General features: G+C 36.2%; 1 protein-coding gene across 13 annotated transcripts in view; it reads left to right on the top strand.

The window, feature by feature from the left end:
• Positions 1–19,896, top strand: part of XKR9 (XK related 9) — a 207,568-nt gene that overhangs the window by 98,600 nt on the left and 89,072 nt on the right. For 10 of the 13 annotated variants that reach the window (XM_079902495.1, XM_079902500.1, XM_079902496.1 and 7 more), the window contains one exon: positions 9,313–9,353. The exons of the other annotated variants lie outside the window; for them this stretch is intronic. Coding sequence is in view for 3 of the 10 variants with exons in the window: in XM_079902493.1 (XP_079758619.1) it covers positions 9,313–9,353 (41 nt within the window). In the remaining 7 variants the exon portion in view is untranslated. The remainder of the gene's footprint in view (positions 1–9,312; positions 9,354–19,896) is intronic. 13 annotated transcript variants of the gene reach the window in all.

The raw sequence follows: 19,896 nt of genomic DNA, 5'->3' as shown, positions 1-19,896 counted from the left end.
TATATATATATATGTACCACATCTTCTTTATCCATTCGTCTATCGATGGACATTTAGGTTGCTTCCATGACCTGGCTATTGTAAACAGTGCTGCAATGAACAGTGGGGTGCAAGTGTCTTTTTGAATTATGGTTTTGTCTGTGTATATGCCCAGTAGTGGGATTGCTGGATCATATGGTAATTCTAGTTTTAGTTTTTTCAGGAACCTCCATACTGTTCTCCATAGTGTCTCTATCATCTATGACAAAGGAGGCAAGGATATACAATGGAGAAAAGACAGCCTCTTCAATAAGTGGTGCTGGGAAAACTGGACAGCTACATGTGAAAGAATGAAATTAGAACACACCCTAACACCATACACAAAAATAAACTCAAAATGGATTAAAGACCTAAGTGTAAGACCAGACACTATAAAACTCTTAGAGGAAAACATAGGAAGAACACTCTTTGACCTAAATCACAGCAAGATCTTTTTTGACCCACCTCCTAGAGAAATGGAAATAAAAACAAAAATAAACAAATGGGACCTAATGAAACTGAAAAAAGACTCACTTCTATACCCCAAACCCTGAGAGGCCTATGCATCTTTGAACCAACTACTGGCAAGGGTATAGGAATCAGTATACTTGACTGGAATCATTTAGACTGGAAGGAAGGTTAAGGAGAAATTCCCAATGTTTACTGTAGTATCTATGGAACCCATTTGTACCTCAAATCTGTTTTTAAGTTCATCTATAAGCTCTTTCAATCTCTGTGAAATTTGAGGAACAAAGTCTTAAAAGAACAGTCATTTCTAATGAAAGATTAATTAAAAGACTTTTTTTTTTTTTTTTTTGCTGTATGTGGGCCTCTCACTGTTGTGGTCTCTCCTGTTGCGGAGCACAGGCTCCGGACGCGCAGGCTCAGTGGCCATGGCTCACGGGCCCAGCCGCTCCGTGGCATGTGGGATCTTCCCAGACCGGGGCACGAACCCGTGTCCCCTGCATCGGCAGGCGGACTCTGAACCACTGCGCCACCAGGGAAGCCCAAAAGACTTTTATATGAGTAAAAAAATTTGAGTCTAAATTCACAGAGTTTTGGGCAGGTCAGTAACTGAAAAATGTGTATCATTATGTCTATCCTTTACAAAAATTACTCAAGGTATTATTTGATCTGTGAAAAGCAGGCTTTTACTTTAATAATCTTAAGATATAAAAGAACAACCTCAGATTTTTTAAAAAGGAAATGTTATCTAGGTATAATATTCTGTAAGCCTGATAAAATCATATCATTCAGTCTTTATTTTCTGGGCCTTAGTTTCCAGCTGTGTAAGGAAGGACTGGGTGATTTTTCAACTTTTTATTTATTTATTTATTTATTTATTTATTATGTGAGAAAAGTGGCATTGCTTTACATTAAGTTCTTTTTACATAAATTTACATCACTTTTTTTTATTCAAACAGAAAGTCACAATAATTATAATCATTCTCATCAGTTCACTCACTCAATTTTTCAACTTTTAATAAGGATATAATTAAAAATAAATATTTTTGCATATTGAAGCATTTACTTAAAAAAAATGAAGTATAGTTGATTTGCAATATTTCAATATATGTATATTCTTTTTCAGATTCTTTTCCATTATAGGTTATTAAGCATTTACTTTAATAAAGAAATACTTCATCAGATTTCCATTAACTTTCTGGTTAAAGTACAAATCACAATATGGTTTTATGCTCTATCATATTCAACATTATTTCATCATTTATTTGAGATTTTTAAGAAACTATTTGGTAATAATTTCAAACTTAAAGAAAAATTGCAAGAAAAGCACAAAAAGTCTCCTGTATACTCTTCACCTAGGGACCCCATTCAAGTGTCACCAACGGTCCCCTTGATGTCCTTTATAGCATAAGGATACAGGATCACTCCCTGCAACCAGTGGTCACCTCTCTCTAGATTCTTTCAGTCTGAAACAGTTCCTCAGTCTTCCTTTGAGTTTCATATCCTTGACTATTTTATGGTCACAGATCAGTCACTTTGTAGACTGTCCCTGAATTTCAGTTTTTCAAAAGTTTCCTCATGGTCAGATTGTGCAGTTTTTGGCAATAATATTACAGAAGTGATGATGTGTTTTATCACTGCATTTCAATTGGATGGCACACGATGTTGATTTGCCCTCTTGCTGGTAGTGTAAACTCTGATCACTTGATTGTCATAGTATCTCCACTGTAAAGTTGTTTTGTTATCTTTGCAATTAAATGTCTTATGTGAAAATACTTCAAAACTATATAAATACCAGGACCTGCTGTATAGCACAGGGAACTATACTCAATATTTTGTAATAACCTATAAGGGAAAAGAATCTGAAAAAATATATATATATGTGTATATAACTGGATCACTTTGCTGTACAACTGAAACTAACACAACATTGTAAATCAACTATACTTCAATAAAACATAAATAAAAAAGATACTATATAAATACCCATTCCTCACCTCACCTTTACTCACTAGTTTTAGCATGCACTGATGTATTATGCTTGATATAATTATTACTATGATGGTTTCTAAGTGATGTTTTTTCTAATCCTGTCATTTTTCTACATTTATTAGTCAGTGGTATACTATAAGCAGAGCTTCCTTTCTCCCATTTTTTATTCATTTATTTATGTCAGTATAGACTCATTGATTCCTATTTTATTCAATGGTTTATAATCTGTTATTGTCATTATTATTATTATTATTTTTGGCCACACCACGTGGCTTGTGGGATCTTAGTTCCCCAACCAGGGATGGACCCCACACTCCCTGCAGTGGAAGCGTGGAGTCTTAACCACTAGACTGCCAGAGAGGTCCCTATAATTATTTTGATGTTCAAATTGCCCAGATTTGGCCTAAGGTGCCCCTTCAAGCTAACTTCCGTGTCTTTTTGAAGTGTCTTTTTTGCTGTTTTAGCATTTCCTTATCTCTTGGTGCCAAAATACGTTTCAGGCCCATCTTGTACTTTCCTTGCCCAGCCCTGGATTCCACCATTACTTCAAGAATCCCTAGTTCCTTTTCGTATACAGTAGAATTTAGAAACCAAGAACTGGGTGCTAGGTGTGGTCATTGCTATTGGGATACTGCTGATCCTAGGCCAGAACTAAAAAAAATATGCAGAAGTACACACATTCCTTTACATCTATATTTATGTATTCTGAAACTATATTTTCACACTGTTAACACCAATTCCAATCCAATACCATAGAGTTCTTCTCAATCATTGAGAAAAATGGCTCCCATTGTCATGAATATATTTACTCATTTGCTCAGTCTTTTGTATGTAGCCAGCTACTGACCTTGTAAGACTATCCCTGCTTCTCTTCCCCAATACCATCTTCACATGGGCTGTCATTACCAGGTGTAACCAGACTGCCCCTGCCACCTGGTTCTAACACCATCTTCAAGGGGCACCTTTTCTGAGCTGCCCAGGCTGCCTTTTCTCCCCAGCTCTGATATCATCCTTCTACAGGCCACTATTACTGTCCTCATGGGGTCTGCCCCATGAGTTTTGGACTAAAGAAGGAGAGCAAAAAGGAAGAAAGAAGGAAAGAAGAATGGAGAGCTAAGAAATTATGGGTTAAAATAAATAACAGGGATTTGAACTATCATTAGAGTTAGGATCTATGCCCATGGTTTGCTATTTATTCTTCACTAGTTTTTTAAAGTTTCATACTAAAATGTACTTTAACAAAAAATTAGCATAATCCCTTCTTCAAAAAGAAATATACAGATTTAAAATACTATTAAAAAAGCACAGGGAAAATGATTGCATATAACCTGAATTTGGCATATGGTGTCACAAATACCAGTCATACACACATCTAATACAACAGATAATTCAGGCTTACACTATGAATATAGTGGAATTATAGTAAGTATAGTAAGTATAGCATGGGTTCTGGCTTAAATTGCCTGAGTTGCTTCATATATGACTTTGGTTAAGTTACTTAAACATTTTGTTCCTTAGTTTCCTCACCTGTAATATGTGAATCATAACAATACTTATCTTTCAGAATGATTTTGAGGATTAAATGAGTTGATAAATGTAAAGTCCTTAGATTAGTATCTGATACTTAGCAAACAGTATCATAATCGGTGCTGCTATTATTTTATTATCATTATTTGTATTGCTATATCCCTTTTTTCCCACAAATATTTGTCATTTGAGTGTTTACTATCATATCTCTAACTTCTTTAAAAGTTGCCCTAACTAACCTTTTGTAGACTTTATTTACAATATTTCCCTTTTCCTATGAGCTGGTGATCAAAATGTTCTCCTCCTTTTCCTTTCTGCATAGGCATCCTCTTGGCAGTTACTCAATCTAGCCTCCTCACCTCTATAACTCTGCTTTGTTTTCACCTTTTTTTTTTCTCCTGCTTGTGAATAAATGCCTTACCCAAGGCATTCTGAGGGCTTTGCAGAACTTTAGAAGATTAAATTGTTCTTTTGTTGTGGGTCCTGGACTTGGCTGTGTGACCTTGTGAAAGTTGCTCAACTATCCTGAGCTCCAGGTTTCTTCAACTATAAAATGAAACTACACAGTTTTGCCTCATTTGGCTACTGTATGGTTCGTTGGTTGGTTGACTGATTGATTTAAAAAATTAGATCCAATTGATATATAACATTATATTAGTTTCAGGTATAAAACATAATGGTTCAATATTTGTGTATATTGTGAAATGATCACTACAATAAGTCTAGTTAACATCTACACCATACATTGTTACAAAGATTTTTCTTGTGATAAAAACTTTCAAGACTTATTCTCTTAGCAACTTTCAAAGGTGCAATACAGTATTATTAACCGTAGTCACCATGCTGTACATTATATCTCCATGACTTATTTATTTTATAACTGAAAGTTTGTACCTTTTGACCCCCTTCACCTATTTCACCCACCCCCCATCCCCACCTCTGGCTATCTTTTCTCTATGTCCATGAGCTCTGTTTCTGTTTGCTTGTTTGTTTTTAGATTCCATATAAGAGAGATCATATGGTATTTGTCTTCCTCTGTCTGACATTTCACTTAGCATAGTGCCCTCCAGTTCTAACCATGTTGTTGCAATAGCAATATTTCATTCTTTTTTATGGCTGAATAATATCCCATTGAAAATATATACCACATTTTCTTTATCCATTCATCCATCAATGGACATTTAGGTTGGCTCCATATCTTGGCTATTATAAATAATGCTGCAAATTAGTGTTTCATTTTCTTTGGATAAGTGGCCAGGAGTGGAATTGCTGGATTGTATGGTAGTTCTACTTTTAATTTTTTAAGAATCTCTATACTGTTTTCTACAGTTTATATTCCCACCAACAGTTCATATGGTTCGATTTTCTCCCAACACTTGCTATTTCTTGACTTTTTGATAATAGCCATTCTAACAGGTGTGAAGTGATATCTCATTGTGGTTTTGATTTGCACTTCTCTGATGATTAGTGCTGTTGAATACTTCTCATGTTGGCCATCTGTATGTCTTCTTTGCAAAAATGTCTACTCAGATTCTCTACCCATTTTTTAATTGGATTTTTCCTTTTGGCTATTGAGTTGTATGAGTTCTCTATGTACTTTGAATATTACCCCCTTATCAGATATATGATTTACACATATTTTCTCCCATTCAGTAGGTTGCATTTTTATTTGTTGATTGTTTCCTTTGCTGTGCATAAGCTTTTTAGTCTGATGTAGTCTCACTTATTAATTTTTGTTTTTTGTTGCCTTTGCTTCTGGTGTCAAATCCAAAAAATCATTGCTAAGTCTAATGTCAAGGAGCTTACTGCCTATGTTTTCTTCCAGGAGTTTTATGGCTTCACATCTTACATTCAAGTCTTTAATCCATTTTGAGTTACTTTTTGTGTATGGTGTAAGATAAGCGTCCAGTTTCATTCTTTGCATGTGGCTGTCTAGTTTTCCCAACGCCATTTATTGAAGAGATATACATTCCTGGTTTTTTTTGACAAATTATTCTTTATTGATTAGAAATGAATGAAACATGCAGCAAAGTACAAAGTCATAAAAAGGGGAGGATGGATGTCAAATGTTTTTACATCTTTCATAATCTAGCATATGTCGTAAGGAGGAACCTCCATTTATTGATATGCCATTATTCTGTCCTCCAGATTATTAGGGTATCAGCTGGCTGTAGGATCTGATTCAAAACTTAAGCAAAAACTCAAACAAATCCATTAGTCATTTAGAAACACCATACATTTCACAAATAGCCTTGGCACATATTGCCTTGTGCTAAGTTAGTCCTTACCTCAGGGACCAGAGGTATATCCCCATTATATATTCTTGGCTCCTTTGTCATAAATTAATTAACCATATGTACATGAGTTTGTTTCTGGGCTGAATATTCTGTTCTATTGATCTATGTGTGTTACTGTGTGGTTTAAATGGGACAATTTGATAAAGCACTTAGCACAGTGCTCAAAAAATGTTCACTATGATTATGATTATGATACTAAATTGGAGGAGTTAATTCTGGTCTTCTCCACTTTGGCTTTCTTCTCTTTTCTTGGATACCTTTCTTCCACATCTTAAATATTTGCTGTAATGCTGAAAAAAATGGATATGTGCAGCTTCAAACAGTTGTTGGTTAGTTGTATCTGAAAAAACCTGAAATTTTGGATGTTTTAGAGTGATATGATGAATTTAGGATTGTGGAATCCAAGATGAACAACTACTGAGAGGCAGTATAATGATTTTAAGGGCATAGACTCTGGAGCCAGGTGGCCTGGGTTTCAACCCTAGTTCTTCCACTCACTAGGTGTGTCATCTCGGGCAAGTTACTTAACCTCCCTGTGCATCAGCTTCTTCACCTGTAAAGCGGGGTTGATAATAAAATACTTATTTCATAAGACTGTTGAGAGAATTCGCCAAGTTAAAATATATGAAAGTACTTAGACTGGTGTCTAGCACTTAGTAAGCACTGTAAACACGTAAGCCATTCAACTACTGATGGATCTGTAATGGCCTTTCCAGGAGCATGGGTGGTTTCCTGGGACCAAAACCAAATCATTCTTATTTCCCATTGTTTAGATGTTGTTTTCCTTTGTATGTAGGAAGTTGAATTTTTGTAGTAATCATAGTACATATATATTACAATTACATACAGATTACAACTATGGTAGGTATATAATTTAGTTTTCTTACTTATCCATTCTACTGATACGATACGATGGATTGATTGTGGTGTGGGAGAGAGATTTTCTCTTTAGCCTCTATCCACACGACCAAGTGAGAAGGGAGTGGAGGCAAAGCACATCAATGATGTGATTCACTGGAGGATGTCTGGATGGCTGAGAAGCAGTGACGGATGCCTCTCCTTTCTTCCATGAGACTCAGTTGCTTAAAGAGCCGTGCAGAACCGAGTCAGCTGAATGTTTTGGCTCAGTCCATCTTGTTTGTGGCGTAAAACCCCATAAAGTCTCTTAAATGCCTGGTGCTTCTTTTCCTGCCTCGCTGATTAGTGCACCTGAGGTTAAAGTTTTGTATTTTAGACTTGAAGTCACTAGCAAAAGAGATGTTTTTTTTGAAGGGGTATTGCAATATTTTGGTATAATACCTGTTTTTTGAAAAGTTTTTATTTTTTTCGGTTTATTTGTTTCAGATAAATTGGACAAGTACAGATTAGGCTTTGAATATGATTGTTCTTTAAAACATAGATTGTGATTAATATCTGTTTAGATTTTTCTTAAAGGCAGCCTATGATAAAAAGGACATTCATTCATTAAACAAATATCCATTAAGCTTCTAATAAATGCAGCCGACTGCTAACTGGTATTGTGAAACTGTTTTGTGTATGTTACAGGATAGAGCAAATAAGTTCAGTGTAAGAAGTAATAAAACTGTAAAATTAAATATGTTAAAAAAACAAATAAATGTAGCCACCTGTGCTGGGTGAAGAGAAAATATGTGTACACATACACATTGCCTCCCCCACTCACCAGATGAAAAGATATTTCTTCTCTTACAACTTCCGTCTGGTGGGGAGACAGATATTAATCTAAGAATCATGTAAGTAAAAGAATAACTGTAACTGATGTAAGAACATGGTCTTGAGAGTATGTGTATTAGGAGAAATCTATCTACTAAGAGAAGCCATGGAAGCCTTCCTGGAGGCAGTGGCACTTGAGCTGTGATCTGAAGGATGAGCAGGAGATAACACTGCAGGGGCATTGGGGAGTGAAGGAAGGTGAATATTCCAGTCAGGGGCATAGGGGATGCAAAGGCAGGTAGCAGGAGGGAGCATGGATTGTCTGAAGAGCATAAGGAAGGTCAGAGTTGCCCGAATTCAGAGGCAAGGAGGAGTGTGGTTGGGTCTTGTGGGCCATGTTAAGTACTTGTGTTATCCCAAGTTTGTTGGAAAGGACCTCTCAGCTGTTGAGAGAAGCTTAAGCCAGGGCTTATGGTACATGAAAAAAAGAAGAAATGTGAAAAAAAGCTAATAATTAGGGATCTCATTTTAATTCTCTCAGTATATAAAAATACAATTTAGTATGAGTAGGCTGTTCACAAGATAATTACAGAACTTACAAAAGATCAGTTAAAAGCATACTGTAGGTGGTAGAGGGTGGTAATGGGACACCACTTTGAAGTGGTATGTTGAGCACCTTCTCCCAACCCTGGCAGTGTGTCTCTGTGACTGTATATACATATGTCCTCATTTGAAGGTAGCGTCACACTTGAAGTTTGTGGCTTTTCATGAATACGAGGCTGCGCGGCCTGCCTTTATTCAGGCATGGTCTGAATAAGGAACTATTGAAATGTTGCAAGCAGGGGAAAGTGACGTAGTCAGACCTGCATACTGGAAAAACAACAACAACACTCAATGTAAACTGAGCAGATTTTAAAGGGGACAGTGAGAATTTGGAAAGATCAGTTAGGAGACTACTGCAGGAGTCCTGACAGGAGATGCTAGGGGCAGGTACTAGGGTGATAGCTGTGGAGCTGGAAAAAAAAAAAAAGGATTGTTTTAGTCTTTGTTTAGTTTGAAATGTATGGAACAACCATAATTTTGGACTTTATAGAATAATGTGCCCATACTGGTGCTAGAATTAGGTAACGAGTAAAAGTTAAGCAGAAATCTCTAAATTACACCAATACAGTGATTCTTTTTTTTTCACATAATAATGTCTTTTCATGTTCATGGATCTAGATGTACTTTAAACTTTTCACTTTCCAAACAGCTATTTGCATCTATAAACAGTCACTTGGGTATGGAAATAACACAATTTGCCCATGTTAATACTTACACTTTGGCTTTGTTTTTAATGCAGAAATGCCAACCAACGTTTATTGAGCGCCTACTATGTTTCAGGTAATAAAGGATTTTCGTTTATGATCTGTAAATTTGTATTTTTCCCCTAAACTCTTATGACATTTTGATAATTAGGAAAAAATTTTAAACTAGTTCAGCTTAGTTTTAAATAGCTTGGAGGTTAATAGTATGAAAATGTAAAAGGAAAAAGAAGTTGAGTTCTTTACTTCTTGAATATTGTGTGGAAGATGCCCTGTTTTAAGAATCCTCTTAGCCTTTTCACCCCGCTTTCCCACTGTGTGCCCAGAATAATTGATTATCCATGAGTGATCCTACAAGCATTGCAGCAAAAAAGGGCAGAAAACAATGGACAAAGATAATGAAATTTCACATTTTGCCTTGCCTACCTTTTCTTTCCAACTAACCTAAGTTAATAAAACTTCACATAAAAGCCTTTGAAATTTCATCACGGGTTTTGTGAAAGAGGTGAAAGTTGACCTAGAAGCCTTGACCTATAACTTGGCGGCTACTGAAAGTCTAGCCTCATAATTCAGAGGTCCAGTGACAGCTTTGCCTATAAACTCCAGTCTTCATTTCACTGACATTTTCAGGTTTAGTCTCCTTGAAAATGCGGACAAAAGTGAAGCATATCATTCCTCTGCTTGGGATAGCAATGGTGATGTTTATGGAGCCATTTGCTGTCTCAGGGGTAATCTCCCGGATAATTTGGATTAACCTTATCGGGTCTCCAGATACCACATTACCCAGGGTGGATGATCTCCAGAATAACCTTTCCAGATCTTAAAGTTTTAACCCCAGCACCATGTTTGATCACAAAACTTTCAACAAACATGCATTGAAAACTATGCAAGTAGACTTAATTATTTCAACCCTTCTGGTCTGAAGTGGCCTTCATCCAGTCAAGAAAACTTAGCTCTGTGAATAATTCTAATTGGAAAGCGGGACACCCTGATTTCTTCTTCTGTAGTTTTTTTCCTAAGACAGTTGTTACGTATCAAAGTGTCTCACTCCTCGTATTTGTTTAGGTTTTGAAACTGATTACCTGGAATAAAAGGAGGAGTGCTTTTGTTAGTCTATTTGCTGGTAGAAAGAGTTTGCTTAAAGGAGTGAAGAATTTTCCCCAAGGAAGAATTTGTCTTTTGGGCTGACAGCAGAAAGAATGTTTCATTTGTAGTGATCAAAAGTCCTTCTGTGTTTGTGTGTGTGTGTATCTGTTGTGTGTGTGTGTGTGTACGTGTGTGTGTTTGTAGGAAAGAGGGAAGTCAAATGCCCTCCCAATCTGGGATCAACCCTGAAATTCTGTCCCACTCAGGATGTCTACATCCTAATAAAGCTTGCTCTTTTTAGATCTAATTTTAATTAGATTAATAAATCTAATAATAAATTAATAATAATAAATTGTTAATAATAAATTACTTCTTAGTAGTATAAGGCTAGAGCTTACAGTTCAGTGTAAGGCTATGAATTTCACTGTCTCAAAACTAAAAAGTAGAAAAATGAAATAAATTAGCAGTTGTGATTGTAATGGGGTGAGAAGGTGAGCCCAGGTGGTTCACTGCAGTTTATGTGGAAAATCTTCATCCGATTTGAGTGAGTTTAAAGTGGTGGAGCAGCGTGGGGTGGTTGGCAAATCTAATGTCCTATCTGTAATGGTTGGGATACTTCATGGTGTCAATCAAAAAGGATAACAGAAGAAAAATTCACTTTGCATTCTTCATCTTGAAATCTGGCCTGTACTTCTGAAAGTGAGCTGTCTGTAAACTTTTACCCAACGTGCATCCATTTGTTTCTAAAAATGAGAGTCTGAAAGTAAGCACTTGAGATTGACCGTGAGAAAATGTTGGCTGCAGTTGAAGTTTTGTGAAGTCAGTGACGCTAGTTAGGGTATTTTTTACATGTATGGTCAAGTCAAAGAAAGTGTTGAGGTTGTCTTGTTCAAAAAACAAGATCCTATTGTTGATTTACTTTATAAAATAGCCTCAAAGTAGCTGTGTGGTTTTAGACAAGTCATGTAACTTCTCTGGCCTCCAATATTCATGTTTTTCTTATTTTATCCTCAGGTACTAGTGCAGTGCTTGGCAGATAATAGGAATGAAAATGATATATGATATAAATGAGGAAGCTCGGATTGCTAATTTTTAGAATTAGAATTTAGAGTTCTAATTTTTAGAATTTCTTTTCAGTTCTAAATTCTGTGATTCAGGCATAGTAATTTTGGTTTCTTTATTCTTTCAATGAGGAAAATCATGCCAATATCTTTGGCAAGGCTATCATGAGAATTAACTAATGTGACATTTTCCAAGATATGGAGGTCCTACAGAAAAAGATAACAAGACCACATCCTCTTTCCTTTCCAATAGTTATACTTTTTATTAATATTTTGCAAAGAAATAAGAAAAATATTTTGCATTGATCAAATGTCACAATTATGTCAGGTACCATAGAGAAAATAGACCCTTCTTAGCAAGTTCATAATCTGAATACAATTTCAAGGCACTAGTATTAGTCATTGAGCTTAGAAATGACTGCATGCCAATGTCTGAGAGAGTCTGGTCACAAATATCGTAGCACAGGAAAGAATCAGACTGTCATGAGCCCAGACATGGCCAGAGGGTAGAGAGTTCTCTAAACACCTACTCTATCAGTGGGGCTTTTGCACTGCTTTTTATCTTTGTGGTTTGGAATGGCAGCCACCATTTTGTGGTCTCAAAAAATATGGAAGCCAGTTGCTTTGTGCTCCAGGCCATGAGTGGATTAATAATCCATCTTGGTTCTCGGTTAATCTACTTTTGAAAAGTTGATAGTAGCATTTACACCATCAGTTTATTATGGATTCATAATGAATGACTGTAGAATAATCTGAGAAAGTTCTATTTCTATGACAACTATGTGCATATGACCTATTTACCAAGTCTGTGAAAAGATCGAAATAATTTAGAAGCTCATATTTACTAAAATATTCCAAGTTGCACTTGGGCCCTGTGATTTTGTCACTCACTTTCCTTTGCTAAAAGCCTTACTAACAAAAGAAAAGAAAAGAAAAGGAAAATAAGGGGGAGACAGTCTGTTTATCTACTGGCAATGGGAAGTGTATCATTTGCAAAATCTCCCAAAATCATGGTATTTTCTTCAGCCATAAAAGGGGCTATCTGAAAAAGTGTTAGTGTATGTCCCAGATTTGTACTAATTACACATAGGGATTCCAAATAGCAATTTATACCTTACACTTTACTTATAGAGAAACTGAATCAACAAAGAAATAGTGTTATATGGGAAAAATCCAAGAGTCAGATGTTGGGTAATGGTTTACATTAATTTTTTTCCATTCATTTATTCATCTCCTTATTCATTCAACCAATATTATTAAGTTCCAGGTACTGAGCTGGGTGATGAGGATAAAAAGATAACTAGTCTCATGTTTTAAAATTTAATTTCTTCCTTATTAATATTTATAACTTTACTTCAGTAAATAACTTAGGAGGGTTTATAATGGGTTATTCTGATATTTCTGTTAATATGTACATTTCTCGTTATTTATGAAGAAGTTTATTCTCTACCAGAAATCCCTATGAATGGGGAAGGCCTTGAATACTCTAATATATCTATAACTAGTAGAACTATAAACACATTAAGAAATAAACATAAGATATTAACACAAAGCATGGTGCTTGCAGGAGACTCTCCCTGTTGCAAACAGAAGAATTTTTAAGATTGAAACAGAAGTTATGTGACTGTAGTACTGACTCTTTTCAAATATTTAAAAGTGTGAACCATGAGTGTACCTTAGACTAATCCTTTAGAGAGTATTTTCTTTTATTTGATAACTGGCCTAAGGGAAAAAAAAAAAAAAAGGAATGTATTGATTCCATATCTGAAAAGCCTAGGGCTTCAGGCATTGTCTAATCCAGGGACTCAAATTATATCAATAAGGTTAAATCTCTCTTGGCTCTGCTTTTCTCTGTATTGGCTCCATGTTTTGAGCAGGCTCTTACCTCGTAGTGATAAAATGACTGTTAGTAGTTCTAGAATTATGTGCTATTTTGCCAAGAATTCAAGTGGAAGAGCATGCCTTTTCCCCAATAGTTCCAACCAAAATATAAAATTGAGTTTCATTGACTCTGGTTGGTGTGCCTTGGATCACATACTCAGTCTTGGAGCTGTGTTGGTGGCAGTTTTACCCAAACCACATGGACTGGGAATGAGGAAAATCAGCCTTCTATTAGAAAGAGAGGGTGTGAATACAGCTGTCCATTACATTACTTTTAGCAACATCTAATATCTAGAAAGGTCCTGTCTGTCCTCTGGCTTATATCATAGTGGAGGGCTCCATTTCGACCTCATCTCTCTTACCCCAGAGTACACATATTTTCCCCTATCTCACACATTTAATTTTGCTCATTAGTCTCTTTATGAGAGCATAGTTTACAGCCAGGGATTTTTAGGACTGTGAAATCCTTAAGTGGAGAATGTTTCCATTTATAGCAGAAGAATTGGTCTGTGCTGTTTGGCCATATGGCCTGCCTTGGTGTGAAGACATGTATTCTTATGTCATCAAAATCTCTTGATATTAAAATAAAATCAAATTTTATAGAACAGGATATGTATTTCGTGTCCTGTTCACAGGAATTTTTAATACTGCATGTCTCCTCAAAGAAAAAGCAGCGTGAATTTACATAAATTATATTAGAAATCCTTTTTCCTTTGAAAATTAAAGTTTGCATCCAACTGGATGGTTATACTTAATCTAACGGATTTCTGAGTGTTCAAAAATAGTTAACATCTGCTGATGAACCCATAAGGGAATCAGTACATCATAACAATCGGAAAAAGTATGAAACTTTTAAATATAACTTTCCATGAGGATGCAAGATCAGTATACTCCATTAAAAACATCTATGGGGTTATTTAGTAAAGTTTCATTGTACTGCTGCCCACCCTTCAGTAATTTATTTCTGTATGAGATTCTGCATTCCCAAAGACTAAAACTCTTTGGCTAAACTAGCCCTTGTCATAGTTTGAGATAATTAAGATAAAAAATTTATTATTTAATTTTAATTTAAAAACTCTTATTGGGGGGGTGATCAAAACTGAGCTAGATTTCTAGTATATCAGTAAACCATAAATGTAAGGGAAGAAAAACTCAGAAGGTCTTAAGTAGAACAAAACAGCCTCACAAATACCCAAAAATATTTAACACAAATAATTACAACACAGTATAAAAATAATACTCTTAGAGCTGTATGAATTCCATACTCTGAAACAAAGCATAAAGTATCAGAAGTGTTCATGCTATCTGGACTTTTAGAATCACTGAGAAGGCTATTAAGTCTTGGATGAAAGAAGTAGGAACCTCAGAAAGTTTACTTTTATTTATCAGAAGATTTATTCTTAGCATGTGGGTGTGTGGGCAAGCACCCCTTTTCTTCCTCGACTCTCACATAGATTTGGCTCTTGGTTTAATCTCTCCAGCATGAAAAATGGTCCTTAGTTTATATCAGTAAAAATCCTTGCTTTGAAAAAATCTGGACAATGTTACTATGTAAACTCCCTAAAGGAAATAAATCCATAAATGACACAAATTCCAAGACTGGTTGAAACTTTCATGAATGAGAACTCTGATTTGAGAAAAACCACAAGAGTAACACCTTCACTAGGAAACTCTGATTTTTTGAGTCTTTTTTTTTTTCTTTTTTTAAAGAAGATGTTGGGGTAGGAGTTTAGTAATTTATTTATTTATTTTTGCTGTGTTGGGTCTTCGTTTCTGTGCGAGGGCTTTCTCTGGTTGCGATGAGCAGGGGCCACTCTTCATCGCGGCGCACGGGCCTCTCACTATTGTGGCCTCTGTTGTTGCGGAGCACAGGCTCCAGACGCGCAGGCTCAGTAGTTGTGGCTCACGGGCCTAGATGCTCCGCGGCATGTGGGATCCTCCCAGACCAGGGATCGAACCCGTGTCCTCTGCATTAGCAGGCAGATTCTCAACCACTGCACCACCAGGGAAACCCTGATTTTTTGAGTCTTAACCGTGAGTCGTGCATTGGATTCTCTTACAAGGACAACTGTGTGAGCAGGTTTCTTCTCAAATCCATTGCAATGGTTTCCATTTTGTTTTTCAGTTGAGTCGATTTTAGGAAGTGACTGCTAATACTTTTTACTATAGGATATTATTTTCCTTTTCCATTTTCATTTCCTTTCTGTTTGATTTTTTTTTAAATCACTTTATGTTTTTTACAACTTGTGCTTTTTTTTTGTGGTGTGTGGGACTCTCACTGTTGCGGCCTCTCCCATTGCGGAGCACAGGCTCCGGACGCGCAGGCTCAGCGGCCACGGCTCACAGGCCCAGCCGCTCCGCAGCATCTGGGATCTTCCCAGACTGGGGCACGAACCCGTGTCCCCTGCATCGGCAGGCAGACTCTCAAGCACTGCGCCACCAGGGAAGCCCACAACTTGTGCTTTTTTTTTGTAATAAATACTGGAAGCATTTTGAGATCTGGATTATGCAACATTCCAACTAATAATGCAGTACTGATGGGTGATTTACACAAATTTTATTATTATTGCATATATAATGAGTTACCATTTTCACCATTTTAATGTGCTAGGCATAATGCTAACAACTTTATCTTTCCTAACAAGTCCAAGAGGCGAATAGTTCTATCCTCATTTTACAGATTAGATGACTAAGGTGTAGGTAATTTAACCATTTTGATGTTAGCTACAGATTTTTTGTAGATGCCCTTTATCAGGTTAAGGGAGTTCTCTTCTATTCTTACTTTGCAGAGATATTTTTATCATGAATGTTGAGATTTATCAAAGGCATTTTTCCTTCATCAATTGACATAATCTGTGATTTAAAAAAATTTCTTAATGGCACATTATACGAATATTTGATTTATTTTCAAATATTGAACCAGCTTTACATTCCTTGGATAAGCCCCAGTTTGCGCATAGTGTTGTTCTCTATGTTTCTGGATACAAGTTGCTAATATTTTGTTGAGGATTTATGCATCTGTGGTCATAAGGGCACTGGTTTGTAGCTTCCTTATAATGTCTTATTTCTATTTTTGGTATCAGTGTTATCCTAACTCATAAAATGAATTGAGAAGTGTTATTTCAACTCATTTTCTGGAAGAGATGGTGTAGAATTGATATTATTTCTTCCTAAAATATTTGGTAGAAATCTCTAGTGGAACCATCGGGGCCTGGAGTTTTCTTTGTGGGAAGATTTTCAACTTCTTTCATAGACATTTTGTTAATTTCTGTCTTTCAAAGTACTGGCCCATTTGATCTCAGTTGTTCAATTTATGGGCATAGAATTATTTGTAGTAGTTCCTTATTATCCTTTTAACATCTGTAATCTCTCATTCCTGCTAGAGGTAATTTATGTCTTTTCTTTTTTCTTGATCGGTCTGTCTGGAGGTTTAGAAATATTATTGATCTTTTCAAAAAACCAGCTTTTGCTTTCACCAAATTTCTTTAAAAATTTTATGATTTCTTTTCTTAGATTTGTCTTTTCCTTCCTTCTGTTTGGTTTGGGTGTACTTTGCTCTTACTCTTCTACTTTCTTTCCTTATTTCTTTCTTTTCTAACATAAGCATTAACTGCTATGATTTACCCTTTAAGAACTCTTTTAGCTGCATTCTGCAAATTTTGATATCTTGTATTTTCATTTTCATTCAGTCAAAATATTTTCTACTTTTCCCTGAGACTTCCTCTTTGACCCATTTAGAAGTGTGTTGCCTACATTTCAAATATATGATGGATTTTCCAGATATATATATATATTATATATATATATATATATATATATATATATATATATATATATATATATGGAGGATATTTTCACTGGATGTAGAACTCAACAGTACTTTTCTTTCAACACTTTAAAGAGGTTCCAGTCTGCTGGCTTCCGTGTTTTCTGATGAGAATTCTGCAGTCAAAATTTTGTTCTCCTATATGTAATATGTTATTTTTCTGTGGCTGCTTTCAAGATTTATAAAATTTATCTTTGTTGCACAGCAATTTGGTTATTATATGCCTGTGCATGCTTTTCTTTGAGTTTATCCTGGTTGGAGTTTGCTGAGCTTCATGAATCTCTGAATTTATGACAAATTTCTTCAAATATTTCTTTCTGCATGAGTCTTTCTTCTACCCTTCAGGGATTTCAATGACAAAAAACAACAGGAGAGACAAACAAGAAAAAGTGGGTGTCTTTCATTCTCTTTAGCTCACTGGGATCTCTTTCCTCAGTCCTCTCCCCAGAAAGCCAGGGTTTTTTCAGGGGTTTTGCTTCCTGTATCCACTGCTCAGTTTTGCATTGGGGTCACACTTGGGTCCAAGCTGGATGATATTGGAGAACATAAAACAGCAAAACTCACTTTTATTATAGATCATTCTTTAAACTTTGGCTCCCTTGTGCAATTGGCTCCAATGATTAATTCTTCATGATTCCCTTCTAATTGCTTTTTAATTTGCTGAGAGTTTTTAGCTGCAATAGTGGGAGAGAGGGGCTGTAGTAGGCTTGCTCCTACTGGAGCAAGTGGCAAGTCTGAAAGTATCATCTTTGATTTCATAAAAAAAATTAATAATGTGTCATGCACGTGCTTCCGTATCAACAATGCAGACTTGCTTTGTTCCTTTTAAAGTGACAGAGCACTCCATTTTATGGATGTATTGTAGTTTACTCAATAAGCTGTCTGTATATTTTTTTGCTATAAACAAAGCTGAAACAAAGTTTTATGCATATATCTTGGCATTTTTTTGTATGTGTATCTGTAAGGTAAATTTCTAACTAGGGAATAATAGTTCAAAGGATATGTACACACACCTCCACAAACAGTGCCTAAGAGTGCCCATTTCTCTACACCCATGCTTGACTAGAAACCTAAAAATGTTTGCAGTCTGATAAGTGAAAAATGTGTCTTGTTTTGATTTACGTTTCTTTCTATAGTGGTCAAGGACGGCTGAGCATTTTTTCATAACTTATTGACCGTTGTGTTCCTTTTTCTGATAATTGCTTAAGGTTTGTATTTAGTTAGAAATACAAACCCACCCCTACCCCACCCAGATTTTAAATAAATTCAACCAAATCTTCCACTGGTTTCTTTATGATTTTATTCAGTCTACATTCTTTACCACTGGCAGTCAATGCAAAATGGTGAATTAAAAAGAAGCTCCAACATTTAGCAAAGTTGGCTCATGTACCCTTAGGTAGATTTTTCATATATGTCTTACAGGTCTAAGTCAAATTTTGTAATTGAAAGAATTTGATTCTTTGATTTTCAGACTTGAGTTTTGAATATTGTTAAACTAAGGGTAGCCTATGAAGCCTGACAAAGTGGAGAGAAAAACATACAACACATTAGCTTCTGTGCATGTATGTGGCCCTTTTGGCTGAAGGGCTAGAAGAAAGGGCATTGGTGGGTTGTATTCTTAAGGCCAAGTTGCTCTGCTTCATTTGCTGACCTGAGGGGATTTCTGCATCTACTTGATGGCTATAGTGAATACCAACCAAACAAGCCATTGGCTTCGAAGGTAAACACTTATCTGCATAAATGATCTGCCACTGAGCTTGAATGGTGAATTGAGGAAAGTAATAGAAATGGGTTTTCTATCCTTTCTCTGTTCTTTCTGTGTTCGTTGCCTTAAGAGATATGCGGAGAATAAATGTGTTACTTTTAATGGAAATTCTTTTTCACATTGATGTCAATATAAGTGATATGTCTTTCCTCCAATGAATGAATGAAACATTTTCCCATGATAATTACATTTACATGTAAATAATAGGCAGCATTTTTTTATTTTAAAATTTACATACAGTAAAAGTCACTTTTTTTGGTGCACAGATCTATGAGCCTTGACAAATGTGTAATTTGTAGAACTACCACCACCAGCAGGGTATAGGTCTATCACCCACCAAATTTCCCTGTGTTGCCCCTTAGTTGTCAACCCTTTCCCCATTTTCTTTTTTTTTTTTAATGTATATTTTTATTTCTGACTGTCCTCTTTTTTTTTTTTTTTTTTTTTTTGCGGTACGCAGACCCCTCACTGTTGTGGCCTCTCCTGCTGCGGAGCACAGGCTCCGGACGCGCAGGCTCAGCGGCCATGGCCCACGGGCCCAGCTGCTCCGCGGCACGCGGGATCCTCCCGGACCGGGGCACGAACCCGCGTCCCCTGCATCAGCAGGTGGACTCTCAACCACTGCGCCACCAGGGAAGCCCCCTTTCCCCATTTTCAATCTTAGCAACCAATGATCTGTTAGCCGTCTTATAGCTTTGCCTTTTCCGGAATCTTATACAACATTTAAAAACGGAAATGGGAAACATGCTAACACATTTCAGTCACCATTTCCCACGACAGTCACTATGCTCTGCCTGCTAGAGACCTAGGAGGATTCTATTTGAAATTCCATGGACCGTTTCATCTCTGCCCAATCTCTGTGGACTCACTCATAAATCTTTTCTCACAGAGTTAGTAATGTTAGATCTTTGGTCAAAACATTGTTATGTTGTTTTGTATAAAAGTTTGTTCAGTTAAAAACAGTTAATAGTGATAGAATAGATGATACTTCCTATTTTTGCCT

Source organism: Stenella coeruleoalba (genome assembly GCF_951394435.1).
Source record: "Stenella coeruleoalba genome assembly, chromosome: 17".
Lineage (NCBI taxonomy): Eukaryota > Metazoa > Chordata > Mammalia > Artiodactyla > Delphinidae > Stenella > Stenella coeruleoalba.
Note: the sequence above shows the minus strand (reverse complement) of the source record. Positions and strands in the feature narration are given on the sequence as shown.